General features: G+C 37.7%; 1 protein-coding gene across 1 annotated transcript in view; it reads left to right on the top strand.

Annotated features, from left to right (window-relative positions):
• The window catches only part of THSD7A (thrombospondin type 1 domain containing 7A), a 254,195-nt gene that overhangs the window by 133,143 nt on the left and 108,102 nt on the right, over positions 1 to 12,950 (top strand). Inside the window, exon 4 of the mRNA XM_077175422.1 lies at positions 3,039 to 3,870. Coding sequence (XP_077031537.1) covers positions 3,039 to 3,870 — 832 coding nt within the window. The remainder of the gene's footprint in view (positions 1 to 3,038; positions 3,871 to 12,950) is intronic.

Raw genomic sequence — 12,950 nt, 5'->3', positions numbered from 1 at the left:
GCAGGGAAGAATTATGTATTTGTGTTTTGTTTTGTTTTTGTTCCTGCTTTTTATTTAAGACCTGCCCCAAATTTTAACTTTCTGCACAAATGAAATATGGTTTGGTCAAGGGTGGAAGCACTTTAGTTTTTTGAGGAAGCCTCAAAGCTGTGGTTCCCTTTTAGGCCCTGTCATAGTCATATAAAGAAGTGTGGAGTAGAGTGAAAATTTAAGCTTTTTTTTACTTGCAGTCTTTTTCTCTAAGCAGGTTATTTTGTCATTAAACTTAAAAATTAGCCTAATGTAGATAAGAGGGAGGGTCAGATACATCACTAAGAGCTCTGTGTTGATATGCACATGAACATAGAATTACTGAGCAACAGTCTGCTCAAAGGGTTTCATAAATGTGGTTTGTTGGTACTCACCTGTAATGATTTAATAAAATGTTTTACTATTTCACAGGACGAGCAAAATAAGGCAATTTTCTACATGAGTCTATCTGTGCATCTCATCATTGTTTTGTATTCTGTTCTAAAAACAACATATTTATAATCTAGTGAAAGAACATATTTTTTGTCCAGTTAGCACAGTCACATAACAGAGTTTTTGTTCATATTTACATTTCCAAAGGCAGTATTTATTGCATCAAGACTGAGATTCTTACAATTTTCAATAGTGTAAACCTGCCTTACAATTGGATTGAAGATGTTTTGGTGGTTTTTACAAAAACAAGCATGTTCATGTTTTTTAGGTACAATGTGATTTTTTGACTATTGATGAATGGAGATGTGATAGAGTCCTAAGTGGGCGAATTTTTCATCTGAGGTACAGTAGCAACCTGATCTTTAGAAAGAGGGACTTTTTCACTGAACACACAAACCATACACAAGGTGTAGGTAAGGCAGAAATTCGTAGTTTGCAAGATGAGCAATTTATTTCAATCACGAGTGGTTTTTGTATCTTGTTCTAATTGAAGATTTTCTGCAGTCTTTATTTTTTAAAAAATGGCAGGTGTTCAAAGTGGTGTTTTGAGGAAATGGCATCTCTCAACTCAGTGTAAATACACCCAAATTAAATACAGCAATATTATGTAATTTGTGGAAGGCTGGTGAGATAAAGTAGTGCTTTCTTGCTGAAATGGAAATTGAAATGTGTTTATATTTAATATGCATTAATTTTTCTGGATAGCTAGATAGATCTTGGTAACTATAATTCAAACTTAATTTGCAAAGAAATGTGGGAGGTTTTCCATGGGCTGAATCTGCCAGCTGCTATGGCTATTTTCAGCTGGCTAGTGCTCATTCTCAGGGTTTTAGAACTACAAGTGAGCTGTTCAGCCACAGTGTTCACTTAAAAAAGAGACAATGAGAAGCAGAGGCTAAGTGTATAGCCTAACATCACCCCATTCCCAAACTAGTACTGAAGTTAATGTTGGATGAACAGATGAAAATTGTGTGGAAAGCAATGAGAGTTTTGAAGCTCATGGGAATCAGTAATAAGATGTGGCCACATATTCCTTCCAGTCATTCAATAAGAAGATGTTGTAAATAATTTGTATCTGCCATAGTTCATTTCACTTATTCCTGTGCAGTACCAAAATTATGCTGTTAACCTCCTTTGAAAATAGTAAAGGCTCAGCCTAGCTTCTTCAACAGCTTTACTCCCAGAAATAGTCTTGTACTGGGGTCACTCAGGTGAATGAGGATTGTGTGGCTTGGCCCTAATTTCTTCATAGGACAGAGACTTCCTCAGTCAGACGAAATGTCTTCTGTGTGATCAAGTGTCTGCAGATAGACAAGTTTTCTTAGATAAATAGTTGCAGGTTTTTTTTTCTGAATTGCTTATTCTTTTGCTCTTATGTGGTAAGTCAATTTACAGTGTGTATGAGGGGAGATCTTAAAAAACCTTTAACAATGTAGGATTTTTTAACCTCTGGCTTGTGAATTTCATCTTGAACTGGGTGAATATTTCAATTTTTAATAACGGAAAAACTACATAATCTTTCAAGGATATAGCCTTTTATTTATTTTTGTTGACATTTCTTATAACAACATGTTGCATGTCAAATATTTACCCTTAGACCTTGGAGATTTAGGAAAATGGTAGGAACAAGTGAGGTGTAAATTACTCCTCGGGACATTCCAATTGGGCACAAGAGGAAGCTCTTACAGTGAGAACAATCAGAAGTTGGAATATTCTCCCCAAGGAAGTGATAGATTCCTCAACGTTGGACACTGTTAAGTTCCAGTTGGGCAGGGTGCTGAGCCATCTTGTCTAGACTGTGCTTTTGCAGAGAAAGTTTGGACCAGATGATCCTTGAGATCCCTTCCAACCCTGTATTTTATGATTCTGTGATTCAATAGCTTCTGTTATTTGGAGAGTTACCAGCTGGTATGTCTCTGTCTTCAAGAGCTTATTCTATTCTCTAATATCACAGATTGTGTGGAACTAACATTTTTTAACTGGATTTTAATTTTTATTTTAGTTGTAATAAAGGAAAGACTAGAAGTGGCCTACTTGAAATCACCGTTTTTCAAAATGTATTCTGTAGTTGTTCTCATTTTTGCACGCGATATGGAAGGAAGAGAACACAATATTAATTGGCATCAAGGTATAAAGTGTAGTGCAGTAGAAATGTAAGAAAAAAATTAAACAGCCCAGGAAAAGTTATTCAAGTGAATGAGAGAGATCCAATTCATGCCTTCAAGGGAAGAGCTTTGGCTCCTACCTTGGCAGCAAAAACTAAGTTGTGAATGTGATTTCTTAGTTCATAGTTCTCTAATGTGATTACTTCATGTGTATGTTCAGGAATTATTCAATATTAAATATTCAGTTAGTCTGGGATAAAAAGTGAAATGTATCTCTAATCATAAAAAGATGAAGAGAATGAAGATGTAGAGTATGTAGATGTAGAGTAATCCCACGCTTGCGTTCTCAAAGTTTGAGTTTCTCCAAGGATGAAAGTCTTAGACATCCAGGCAATACTGAGAGCTTGCTTTTCCAATATGGTAGAGAAATTACTTGAGTGAGCAATGTTAGCATCTTCTCTTGTTTTCCAGGTCCGTGGGGGAGATGCATGGGAGATGAGTGCGGCCCAGGAGGCATCCAGACGCGAGCGGTGTGGTGTGCCCACGTGGAGGGCTGGACCACGCTGCCCACGAACTGCAAGCAGCCCGAGCGGCCGGACAACCAGCAGAGCTGTTTCCGTGTCTGTGACTGGCACAAGGAGCTGTATGACTGGCAGATCGGTGGCTGGAACCAGTGCCGGCCCGTCCTCTCCCGCAGCCACGAGAAGCCCCTGGAGTGCCTCAGAGGGGAGGAAGGGATCCAGACAAGGGACATCACCTGCATACAGAAGGCCAATGGGGTTCCAGCTGAGGATGTCATCTGCGAGTACTTTGAGCCGAAGCCGCGGCAGGAGCAGGCGTGCCTCATCCCGTGCCGGCAGGACTGCATCGTGGCCGAGTTCTCGCCCTGGTCCGAGTGCTCCAAGACCTGCGGCAATGGGCTCCAGCACCGCACTCGGCACGTGGTGGCTCCGCCGCAGTTCGGCGGGTCAGCTTGCCCCAACCTCACGGAATTCCAGATGTGCCGGTCCAGCCCGTGCACTGTTGAAGAAAGCCTGTACAGCCTGAACGTGGGACCATGGAGCGCATGCACGGTGCCCCATTCCAGACAAATAAGGCAAGCGAGGAAACGAGGGAAGAACAAAGACAAGGAAAAGGACAGAGAAAAGGCAGTTCGAGATCCCGAGGCTCGCGAGTTAATTAAGAAGAAGAGGAATCGTAACAGACAGAATAGACAGGAGAACAAATACTGGGACATACAAATTGGGTACCAAACAAGGCAGGTCACGTGTACTCACAAAAATGGGAAAACTGCTGCTCTGAGGTAATAACTATTTATGTTTGCATACTTTAATTTTTATCTGGTTAAAGTAAAACATGCATAAGGGGATTCTCTTGCATAAACCCAAATCTCAAAATGAAGTTCACGCTATTTCCGCTTCTACATCCATCATCAAGCTGAAGTATTTTCTGTGATGTGAAACATGCAAACTGTGCTGGTGATCATACTAAGCATCACATGTTAAGCTGGGCTAGTCCCTAGCCTCTGTTTTCTTAACTAGATTTCCCCCAAATGCTTGAAGATACATGTCAAATGTCTGCTTTGTTTCTGGGGATTCAGGCAGGTGTCTGATCTCTAACAAGTCACGCATTTTTGTAACAGGTGATGTAGAGGATGGGCACAAAGACTAACAGGAAACTGGACTGAGTCAGACTTACAGTAAAAGTATAAAACATGAGAGAAGGATGCATGAGAAAGCAGCAGCTACTCGTTCCAGTGTATTTTTTAATATAGATGAGCATGAAATATTGTTTGTCCCTCTTGATTCCTGTGGCAAAATTTCTGAAAGGGAGACAGTAAAACCTCTTTGTTTGTTCCATGTACTTCCTCTATTTCTTTCTCATCTGTACCTTTATGCTGTCTGCCCTGTTTTTTTTCTGATACTTATTTTTATATCTTGATTTATTACTTTACTTTTCAAGAGTTCTGTCAATCACTGATGTTTTGATAATTCTTTCCACAGGCTTCTGGATGCATTTCTAAAATTGTATTACCTTTGATTTGTTTTTTCTGGCATTATCTTGCTAGCTCATGTATTTCTTTCCTATCCCCCAGAATGTTTTTATTCAACTCAAAAAATCTTCTTTCAGTCTAGTCTTCCTTTCTTTGATGTGATTCTATTTCCTGCCCTCTCATTCAATGCCTGATTAATCAATTTTACTTCAACTGTGAAATGACTAGGATATCTTGCTGAATGAGGCTGACAGTCATTGCTGCTATGTTAGTGTTTAGGAACTTCTTTCAAGGTATCTTACTTTTGAGTTTTTCTTGTGCCATTTAAACATTCTATCACAGAACATGTAATTGCTTCCACCTTTTCAATTAGAAACCAGTAATATATATTTTTTTCAAGTGTAGAAAACTTTTTTTTGAGTATAATTCCTTTCAAGAGATGGTCCAGCAGTGAAACAGGAAAATGATGAGTTCCCTGGTTTCAGGAAAGAACTGGAAGGCTTGGGTTGTTTAGTTGAAGGAGGGACATATGGGTGAAGATGTGAGTGAAATGCCTATAAGTATGTAACAAGCCATCACAAGGAAGAATGGAACAATCTATTCTCTATATTATGGATATATTGGAAAAACAATAATGGGAAAATCACAGCAGTGCTGAATGAGGCTGGGCTTCTCAATACTGGGAATAGTGAGACTCTGGAGAAAATTGCTTGGGCTGTGTGTGACACCTCCATTTTCAAAGGTTTATAAGCAAAGGCTAGAAAAATGCATGTGTCAGTGATGACACACCTGGAGTAGATCTTGACTAGGGAAGAGGGACTGACTGCATAGTCTTTTTGCAGTCTCTTCTAGGTCTGGTTTTCTTTAGTTCTTTAAGATTTTAATCCACACTTCGATGAAGGTCTTCACAAGAAATCTTAAAATCAGCATCTCAGGCAGTCCCAGGTGTTGGCTGCAGCACAATCTCATTGCTGGTAAAGAAAAAATTGCCTTTACTCCTTCCTTTTCCAGCCTCACATCATGCAGCCCTCACTTCACCTAGCCCAGGAACATCATTACCCTTTAAATACAAGGAATAATTTATTATACATCAGTTGCTATCAGATAGCAGCCAGGCACTCTTTTTGAAAGTCCCTAAGTTTTTGAAAGGTTAAGAAAATTATTGAGTAAAAAAAAGGGAGGAATGATACAGTCATGCCAAAGCTCTGATAAATGGTAAAAGAAAGTAAAAGTATAGTTGGAAGTCAGTGGCACACTTTACTCATCATCTTTTACACTCACTCTTGAATTCACTTAGATCACCAGTAGTGTCTTAAGTTCAGATACCACAGTGTCTTGTGCAATTTCAGGCTGGTGCAGGGAAGTGAATGAAACCCTCTTGCCTAAGGCAGTGAAACAATTGATAATACAAAGTAGGATCAATTCTTCAAAGAGGTCAAAATTAAACAAATGATGCAATGGGCATTTTTGTACCTAATGGAAAAAATTATGTTTTAATTGTACAAAGGATTTTTATTAGTCTTCACATCAATTTTTTTTTCCAGTTACATAGTATAAAAAAGAAAATTTGGTGAAATGACTCATGTGAGAAATTCTGGTGCTGGTAACATAGCTTTTAGACACCAATGTATATCAGCTGTATATCCATTTGCATCATCTATGCTGAACCCTTCACTAAGCAATCAAATGCTTTATTCTTTGACTGCCATTCCAGAATCTGAAACAATAGAATTATTTTTCTGCCCAGGGTGTCAATGCAGCCAGCTCAAATGATTTTATAATCTCCATCACATAGTAACTGTGTTACTAAATAATATAGACAAGTAAGGTGACTGGAAAACCTGCCGTTCTCATGTGAAATGCTCTTCAGCTTAAGTAGTCCATTTTCAGTGAGTTTTGACTTTAGCAATCAGAAACAATCAGCCCCCTGGCAGCATGACTGAAAGAAGAATAAAAACCCTCAGGCAAGTAATATTTTTTGCAGAGATAGCAAAATTGATATATTATGAAAAGGGTTTTAAAAAAGAACAACTTTCACAAGGGTGCTACAGAGAAAATGGTTCTGTAACGCTGTCAGCAAAACCTTGAAAAGGCAAAATTCTCTTGACATATCAGCACACCAGGCGTGGTAAAGAGAAGTGAAACAAGAAAATCAAAGTTTAATTTATATACTTTATTGCTGAGTGAAGAATAGATAGTCTCCCGTGAAGGATGAAATATTGGATTTTTTATTGGCCATTCTGCAATAATGTATGTGTTACACAGACTGTGTTTGCTTCATGTTCACCTTAGTCTGAAATTTTGGTGCACTGAAAATATTTGAAAAATAGAAATGTTGAAGGAGAAAACAAATTCAGTAATTAAAAGTGGCTTATAAAATGACTTTTCTTTGGATAGCTAACAAAATCTGGACAGCACTGCTGTTAATGTAGAGGACAAAACTTGATTGTCTGAAATGTTTCCCCTTTGATGAAATTGGGGTTTACTAAAGAGAGCTGGCAATGTAGAGAAACATAAATTGTATGAAGAAGCTGATTTTGACTTGCAAACCTGTTTGTCCTATTACAAGTTATGATGATTATGCCTCATGTTAAGCCTGTAATTTTCTGTTGTAATATGGACTCTGTTGCTGTTGTGTCTCAAACATTTAGTCATCATTTTCTTTGTGAGCAGACTTTTGTGGGACAGTTTAGCAAAAATGTTTGGCTGGTTTGTACAAATTGTACAAGTCTAAGAAAAGCTTTTTTTTTTAAACTGTTTTTAATTCATACAGCCTTTTTACTGAAATGCTTTCTTGGGACCCCACTAGATTGGGAAATTTTGAAGGACTTGAGCACAGTCATTTATAACTGTAAGAATATGGAACAGAACTAGAGTATCTTTTTGAGCTGTATGCTTCTGTGCTTCAGCAAAGATTTTGAAATCCAGTGACAAAGCACATCATGTTCCCTTGAAGCAGCTGCTCCATAAGTGTGGGGACAGCCTGTCACTGCTAAGAGTCACTTAACTCAAATGGCTGGAAAGGGGGCTGTAGTTAAAGCAGTTCTTCAATGATATAGCTGCCTCTTAAAAAAAAATCCCAGAATTTCTGCACTATTTCCTTTATTTTTCTATATCATTTGGATAAGGCTTGTTATCTTGCTTAGTCTGGGACCAAAAAATTTCTGAATGGGGGAAGAATGGAGGAGACCACGTAGGAAACCATCCCCACCAGCTCTGGTTGCAGTCCCCATAAATGGTTAATACTCTCTTGGCAGCACCACTGTGGAGGAGACCTGTATGTGAAGATGAACTCTATTGGTGACCTAAATGACCTGAAGTAAGAATTCAAGAAAAAACAGTAGAATTTTATAAATATTCAGAGCTTTTATTTCTTTGTTAGAATATAACCATATGCAATTACACTCATGGAACAAAATGAAGGGGCAGAAAAGAATCCAAAATTTAAGACATTCTAACCAATAATTTAGCAGATTGTCTTAGCCTTAATGCATTTGATCATATGATCATCTTTGATTTGTTTCATCTCTGTTCATCTGAGAAAGTAATTATTTTTCAATTATTTTCATCTTCTTCACTGATTCTGTGCATTCATTAAATATCTAGAAAACTAGATCCACATCTTGTAACAAATTTAACTGTTTTGGAAGTTTTCATAATAATCTCATTGCAGTGCTTTACTAAATTTCAAGTTTTGGAGAGTTTGAGCTTCTATTTATTCCAATGCTATAGTTGAGACATGAGAGATGACAGTAGGACCAAAATTATTGGATTGTCTTGCTGATGTTTGGCATATGTAATGCTTAATTTTTCATCTTACTTCACAAAGATGTGTATCTGTTTAAAGCAGAGTCACAATATTCACTGATGGCCACAGGTGTTAAGCTGAGTAGCCAGAAACGAAGGAATTTGGGAATGGCCAATTGAGTATTTAGACTCATGAGTGAATAATACTCAAGATATTGTCAGGAAAATCAAGGAGAGAGAATCTCCTCCTCTAGAATGGCATTTCAGCTTTGTTTTCTTTTCCAGGTCCTTAAACCTCTTAACCCAATGCTCCCATTCCAAATCATAAAATAAATGTCTGTGTTCACTTTATGGACTTTCACTCCTATAAATTATAAACTGTGTGAAGGAGGAAAATAAAAAACCAAGCCAAACCATCACAAGCCTGTTGCTTTATTTATGCCATTGATTTGGAAAGCAGACAAGTCACCCAGAGGAATATGCTGTCAGCAAACAGAGAAAAAATTCAGACACACAATACAGCAGCACAGTTGGTTGGACCCTGTAATGTATCCCTTGCTTAAAAAAAACATCTTAGGAGATTCTCTGTACTTCTCTGAGCCCCCACTCCATGAGGCAACGGGCAGAAAGGGGGATGTGTGTGAAGTGAAGGTGGCAGGGGTTAAGGTGCAGTAACTTCAAGGAGATGGGCTGCAGAAAGGTGAGGGAAATAGCAATGCAGAGAGGATGGGCTGTGGAGATGAAGGAGCATAAACAACCTTTTGTTTGTTACTGAGGACCAGATGAGAGCATATATGTCTGCCCCTGCTTTTTATGTTACTGCTGTTTGTAGAGGAAGCCTCCAAGCTCACCATACTGTGAGGATTTAAAAGCCATAAGTGGTTCACTCACAGAGCACCTGTAAATATCAGAAACTTGGATAATGAGCTATATACAGTCATCTTGATTCATTAATTTGGAATTATTTAGAGCACATTCTGTTAATAAATGGAGAACAGGAAAGAAGAGAGTAATGTTGGATGAAAAACATCTTGATAACTAAAAACTACAGGGTTATTTTCCAGGTGCATTGGGATAATGAAAATGTAAACTCTTATTAGAGGAACAGGATGCAAACATTGCTTTCCTATAGTTTTCCATTATGCCTTTAGAATTTCCATGAATTTGAAAGTAGAAGCATCCTGTAGTTTTTTAATGTGATTTTGGTGGAGACAGTAATTTCTGTGGATATGCATAATATTATTCAATAGGTGTTCCTTTCTATTGTAAGTACCTGCTCCATCATCTTACTGAGGCTGCTGTTTTGACAGTGTCTTGTCAGTATTGCTACACATTTGACATACCATGCCCAAATCTAGATTTAAGATGGAAACGTACACACCGTGCTGAATAATTGCAACAGCAATGAACGATTCCTTTTTCCACACCATATTTTAACTCCTTTCATACAGTGAACAGTTGTTCTGTCACCTAGATGTATGACATTCATATATTTCTGTGCAAATCATCAAGATTGGGTGCCTTTCTCGTATATAGTTTTTCTTCAAATACATGTAATTTTCTTCCTTAGCAAAATATAATAGACTATAATGTAATGAGGGTTGTACTCTATGTTCACATAATCTCTTGCGGCAATAAATCCTATGAATGAATAAATTATTTCCTTGAATGAATGCAGTATTGAATTTTCAGCTTCAATCTAGAGATTATGTTGCAGAGAGGTAAATTGAATTAGGCACTGAGATCTTTAATGAAGATTCTCCTACACTGTACTTTTATGCAGCTTTTCTGCCTCACTGTCAGTTAATGTTATTTGACCTCAGTGTGACAAAATAAATGTTAATCAAGGAGTATTTTTCTAAATTTTTGATTTCCTATACTGGTATTATATCATTATCTGTAAAGAGTCCTATAGGGAACAAAATAGAATGTATTCCTTTTTTAGATTTGTGGTTTGGTTTTGTTTGTTTTTTTATTAAACTCTAAGCGTAGTCTGGGACTTAGAGTATGCCCTTGTTTTCTCAATCAGCTTAGTAAAGTTATGGTAAGGGAGCTTGTGAATTGAGCATCCTCCTGGGGCATATTGTCCCTCAAGGTGGAAATGCACAGGACTCACACACAGAAGCCACAACTTCCCAGAACATCAGTGCCTATTTCAGTGGCTAACTTTCAGCAGTCCCACTGGAAATAAAATGTGTGGCTCACCTCCTAATACCGACCACATTTTTCCAAGTGCTGGACAATGCAATGGAGCCAGTGTTACTGCCAAATTGAAGCATCAATACAGGGACCAAACCTAAACTAATGCCTGAAACACAACTAATAGTAGTTATATAATTTTCAGTAATATATTTCTTTATATCTTAATGTTAATACTGCATATTTTCATTCAAAAAGTTTGGCATTTTATTTTTTCTTTGCTGATAACCCTGTGAATCTAGCTGTTATTATGGGTCAAAGTAGATTCTGATTAATGCTATGTAATGGAAATTCCCACTGACAAAGGGAAATTCCTCCCTAAAGCTTTAATAAGTCATCTCTGTAGATGCTTGCCAAATAACCTGCTCTGCCAATTTCGAAATTATCCGTAGCATGAGATGTACATGTCACTGTATCACTGGGCTGTGGAAGATAGCACTTTTGCTTTCTTGTCTCCTCAGACACTCATGGTATCTGCAACAGCCCCACAGCAGTTGTTGTTGACACTTGTTTGGGTATAGTAACACCCCTTGTTGCTTTGCCCATATTTTTTCGGGTCACAGTTGCTTTATGTAACCTCTATCTTCTCCTGTACTGTAGGAAGCCTGAGTGGTTTTGTTTATTTCAAAATTGTTTGGCAGAATTAGTTAGATTTGTGAAAGGATCATGGGAAAATAGTCTTGTGAAAAACACTTAAGTGGACAGTATTGGAATTGTAAATGAAGAGAAGTGGGCTTATTGTTTGTGTGATTATAATGGCCCATTATACCGGGAGGTACTAACAGTTTCTCAGAACAATGTGCAAGATGACCAACACTAAACAGTGCAGCTGTATGGAAAATGAATGAGGGCTATGTCATTTTCTACAAGGAAAAAGTACATGTACGGTATTTTCACTGACTTCTTTCAAGAAACAAGTTGGTACCAACCATAAACTAAACCTCTTAAGGATGATTAGACTTCACAAATGACATTTTATGTCTTCAGAGTATATCATGGAGGTCATCTAAGCTCTGGATTTAAATCATTCTATTATTATTATTGCTATCTACTACCTGCACATTAAATAGAATTTTTTAAAATTTGATTTTATTTGAGAAAACATCTTTTTTTTTTCTTTAGGTGAAACACTTCAGGCGAAGGTCTCTCTCAAAATCCAGCTATACTTGTGGTCTAAGAATAGCATAGAGTTAATTTGATTATTTTACTTCAGAGGTTAAAGCCTCCAACAAGCTGTATGAACTCAGAGGAGAACACTGCATGGAAAATAAATAGCTTGTTGTAGCACATCAGGACATTGTGCTTTTACCCATAACTCCAAAATCCCTCTTACTCATACTGAGTATGTCTTAAAGTTCCCTGGTGATCAAATAAAGAGCAAGGAGAAGACACTCCTCATACAATATTAAGATCTGGATTTAATTCCAGATAACACAAAGGATTAATATTCAGCATGAATACTGCTGTGTTTCCTCAGGCTTCCTGCCCATGAGTGTGATCATTCAAAGCTAAAATTGCAAAGTAGAAAATTGCACACATGGGTCCTTATAATTCAAAGGTTGATTTGACCTTCTGACCTAACCAGATCATTTCTGTGAGGTAGTTCTGTTAAGGATATGAGCACCAAGACTGTGGGTCTGCCCATGGGTTGTCAGATTTCCCAGCAGTTTAGGCCTGAGCTTTTCTAGGATGTGATGCTAATGAGTGGTATGGTACAGATTTTACCCCTTCCTTCACTGTAAGGTTACATTTATGAAAAGCAGATGTGGTCTTTGCAAACTGTTCCTTACAGTCTCTAGTCTTGTAGCAATTTACTGAGTTTTAAAAAAAAATTCTGAGCAAACTGCTGATATTCTCTCCACTGGGAAAGGCAAAATATGCTTGTACTCAGCTGCTACTTTAAATTATTTTCTTTTTCTTAAGGATTCTTTGGGAGTTGGGCCAATGTTCATGCATGCCTGTAGGTTGTCTTGCAAGGATGCTGCCCAGCCTTGTGGCTTGTTATAATGTGATTTACAATCACTATTTTCAAACACAAATTTGCTTACTAACTCTTTTCCAAAAGATTCCTCTAGTTTTAGTTTGCCCTTCAGTCAAAAATGTCAGCCTTTCCAAGCCTGCTTCTGTGTATTTGTGTATGTCTGTAGTTTTGGTTTTCAAGTGCTAAATGAACATGTACTTTTGGTGTTCTGCAAGTAATTAGTTACTGTTCCAAGTCTTTCTGCTGATCAGTTTGGTGAAATGGGCTTGTATCTCAGCAGTTTGCATCTTGTGGCTGGTGGTAAAGGTTGGAAACCATTTTTCTAATTGTATTCAATGGAGTAATGTTTCATAAGATCAGCAAGAATTCAAGAGAAAATCCTATGGTTCCTGATGATGTAGCTGATTCTGGGAGATGCCTGATGGTGTGCAGGATTTTGTGGCTAGGAAATGGTTAAATTATT

The sequence above is a fragment of the Agelaius phoeniceus genome, chromosome 1 (assembly GCF_051311805.1).
Source record: "Agelaius phoeniceus isolate bAgePho1 chromosome 1, bAgePho1.hap1, whole genome shotgun sequence".
NCBI classification, from domain to species: domain Eukaryota; kingdom Metazoa; phylum Chordata; class Aves; order Passeriformes; family Icteridae; genus Agelaius; species Agelaius phoeniceus.
Note: the sequence above shows the minus strand (reverse complement) of the source record. Positions and strands in the feature narration are given on the sequence as shown.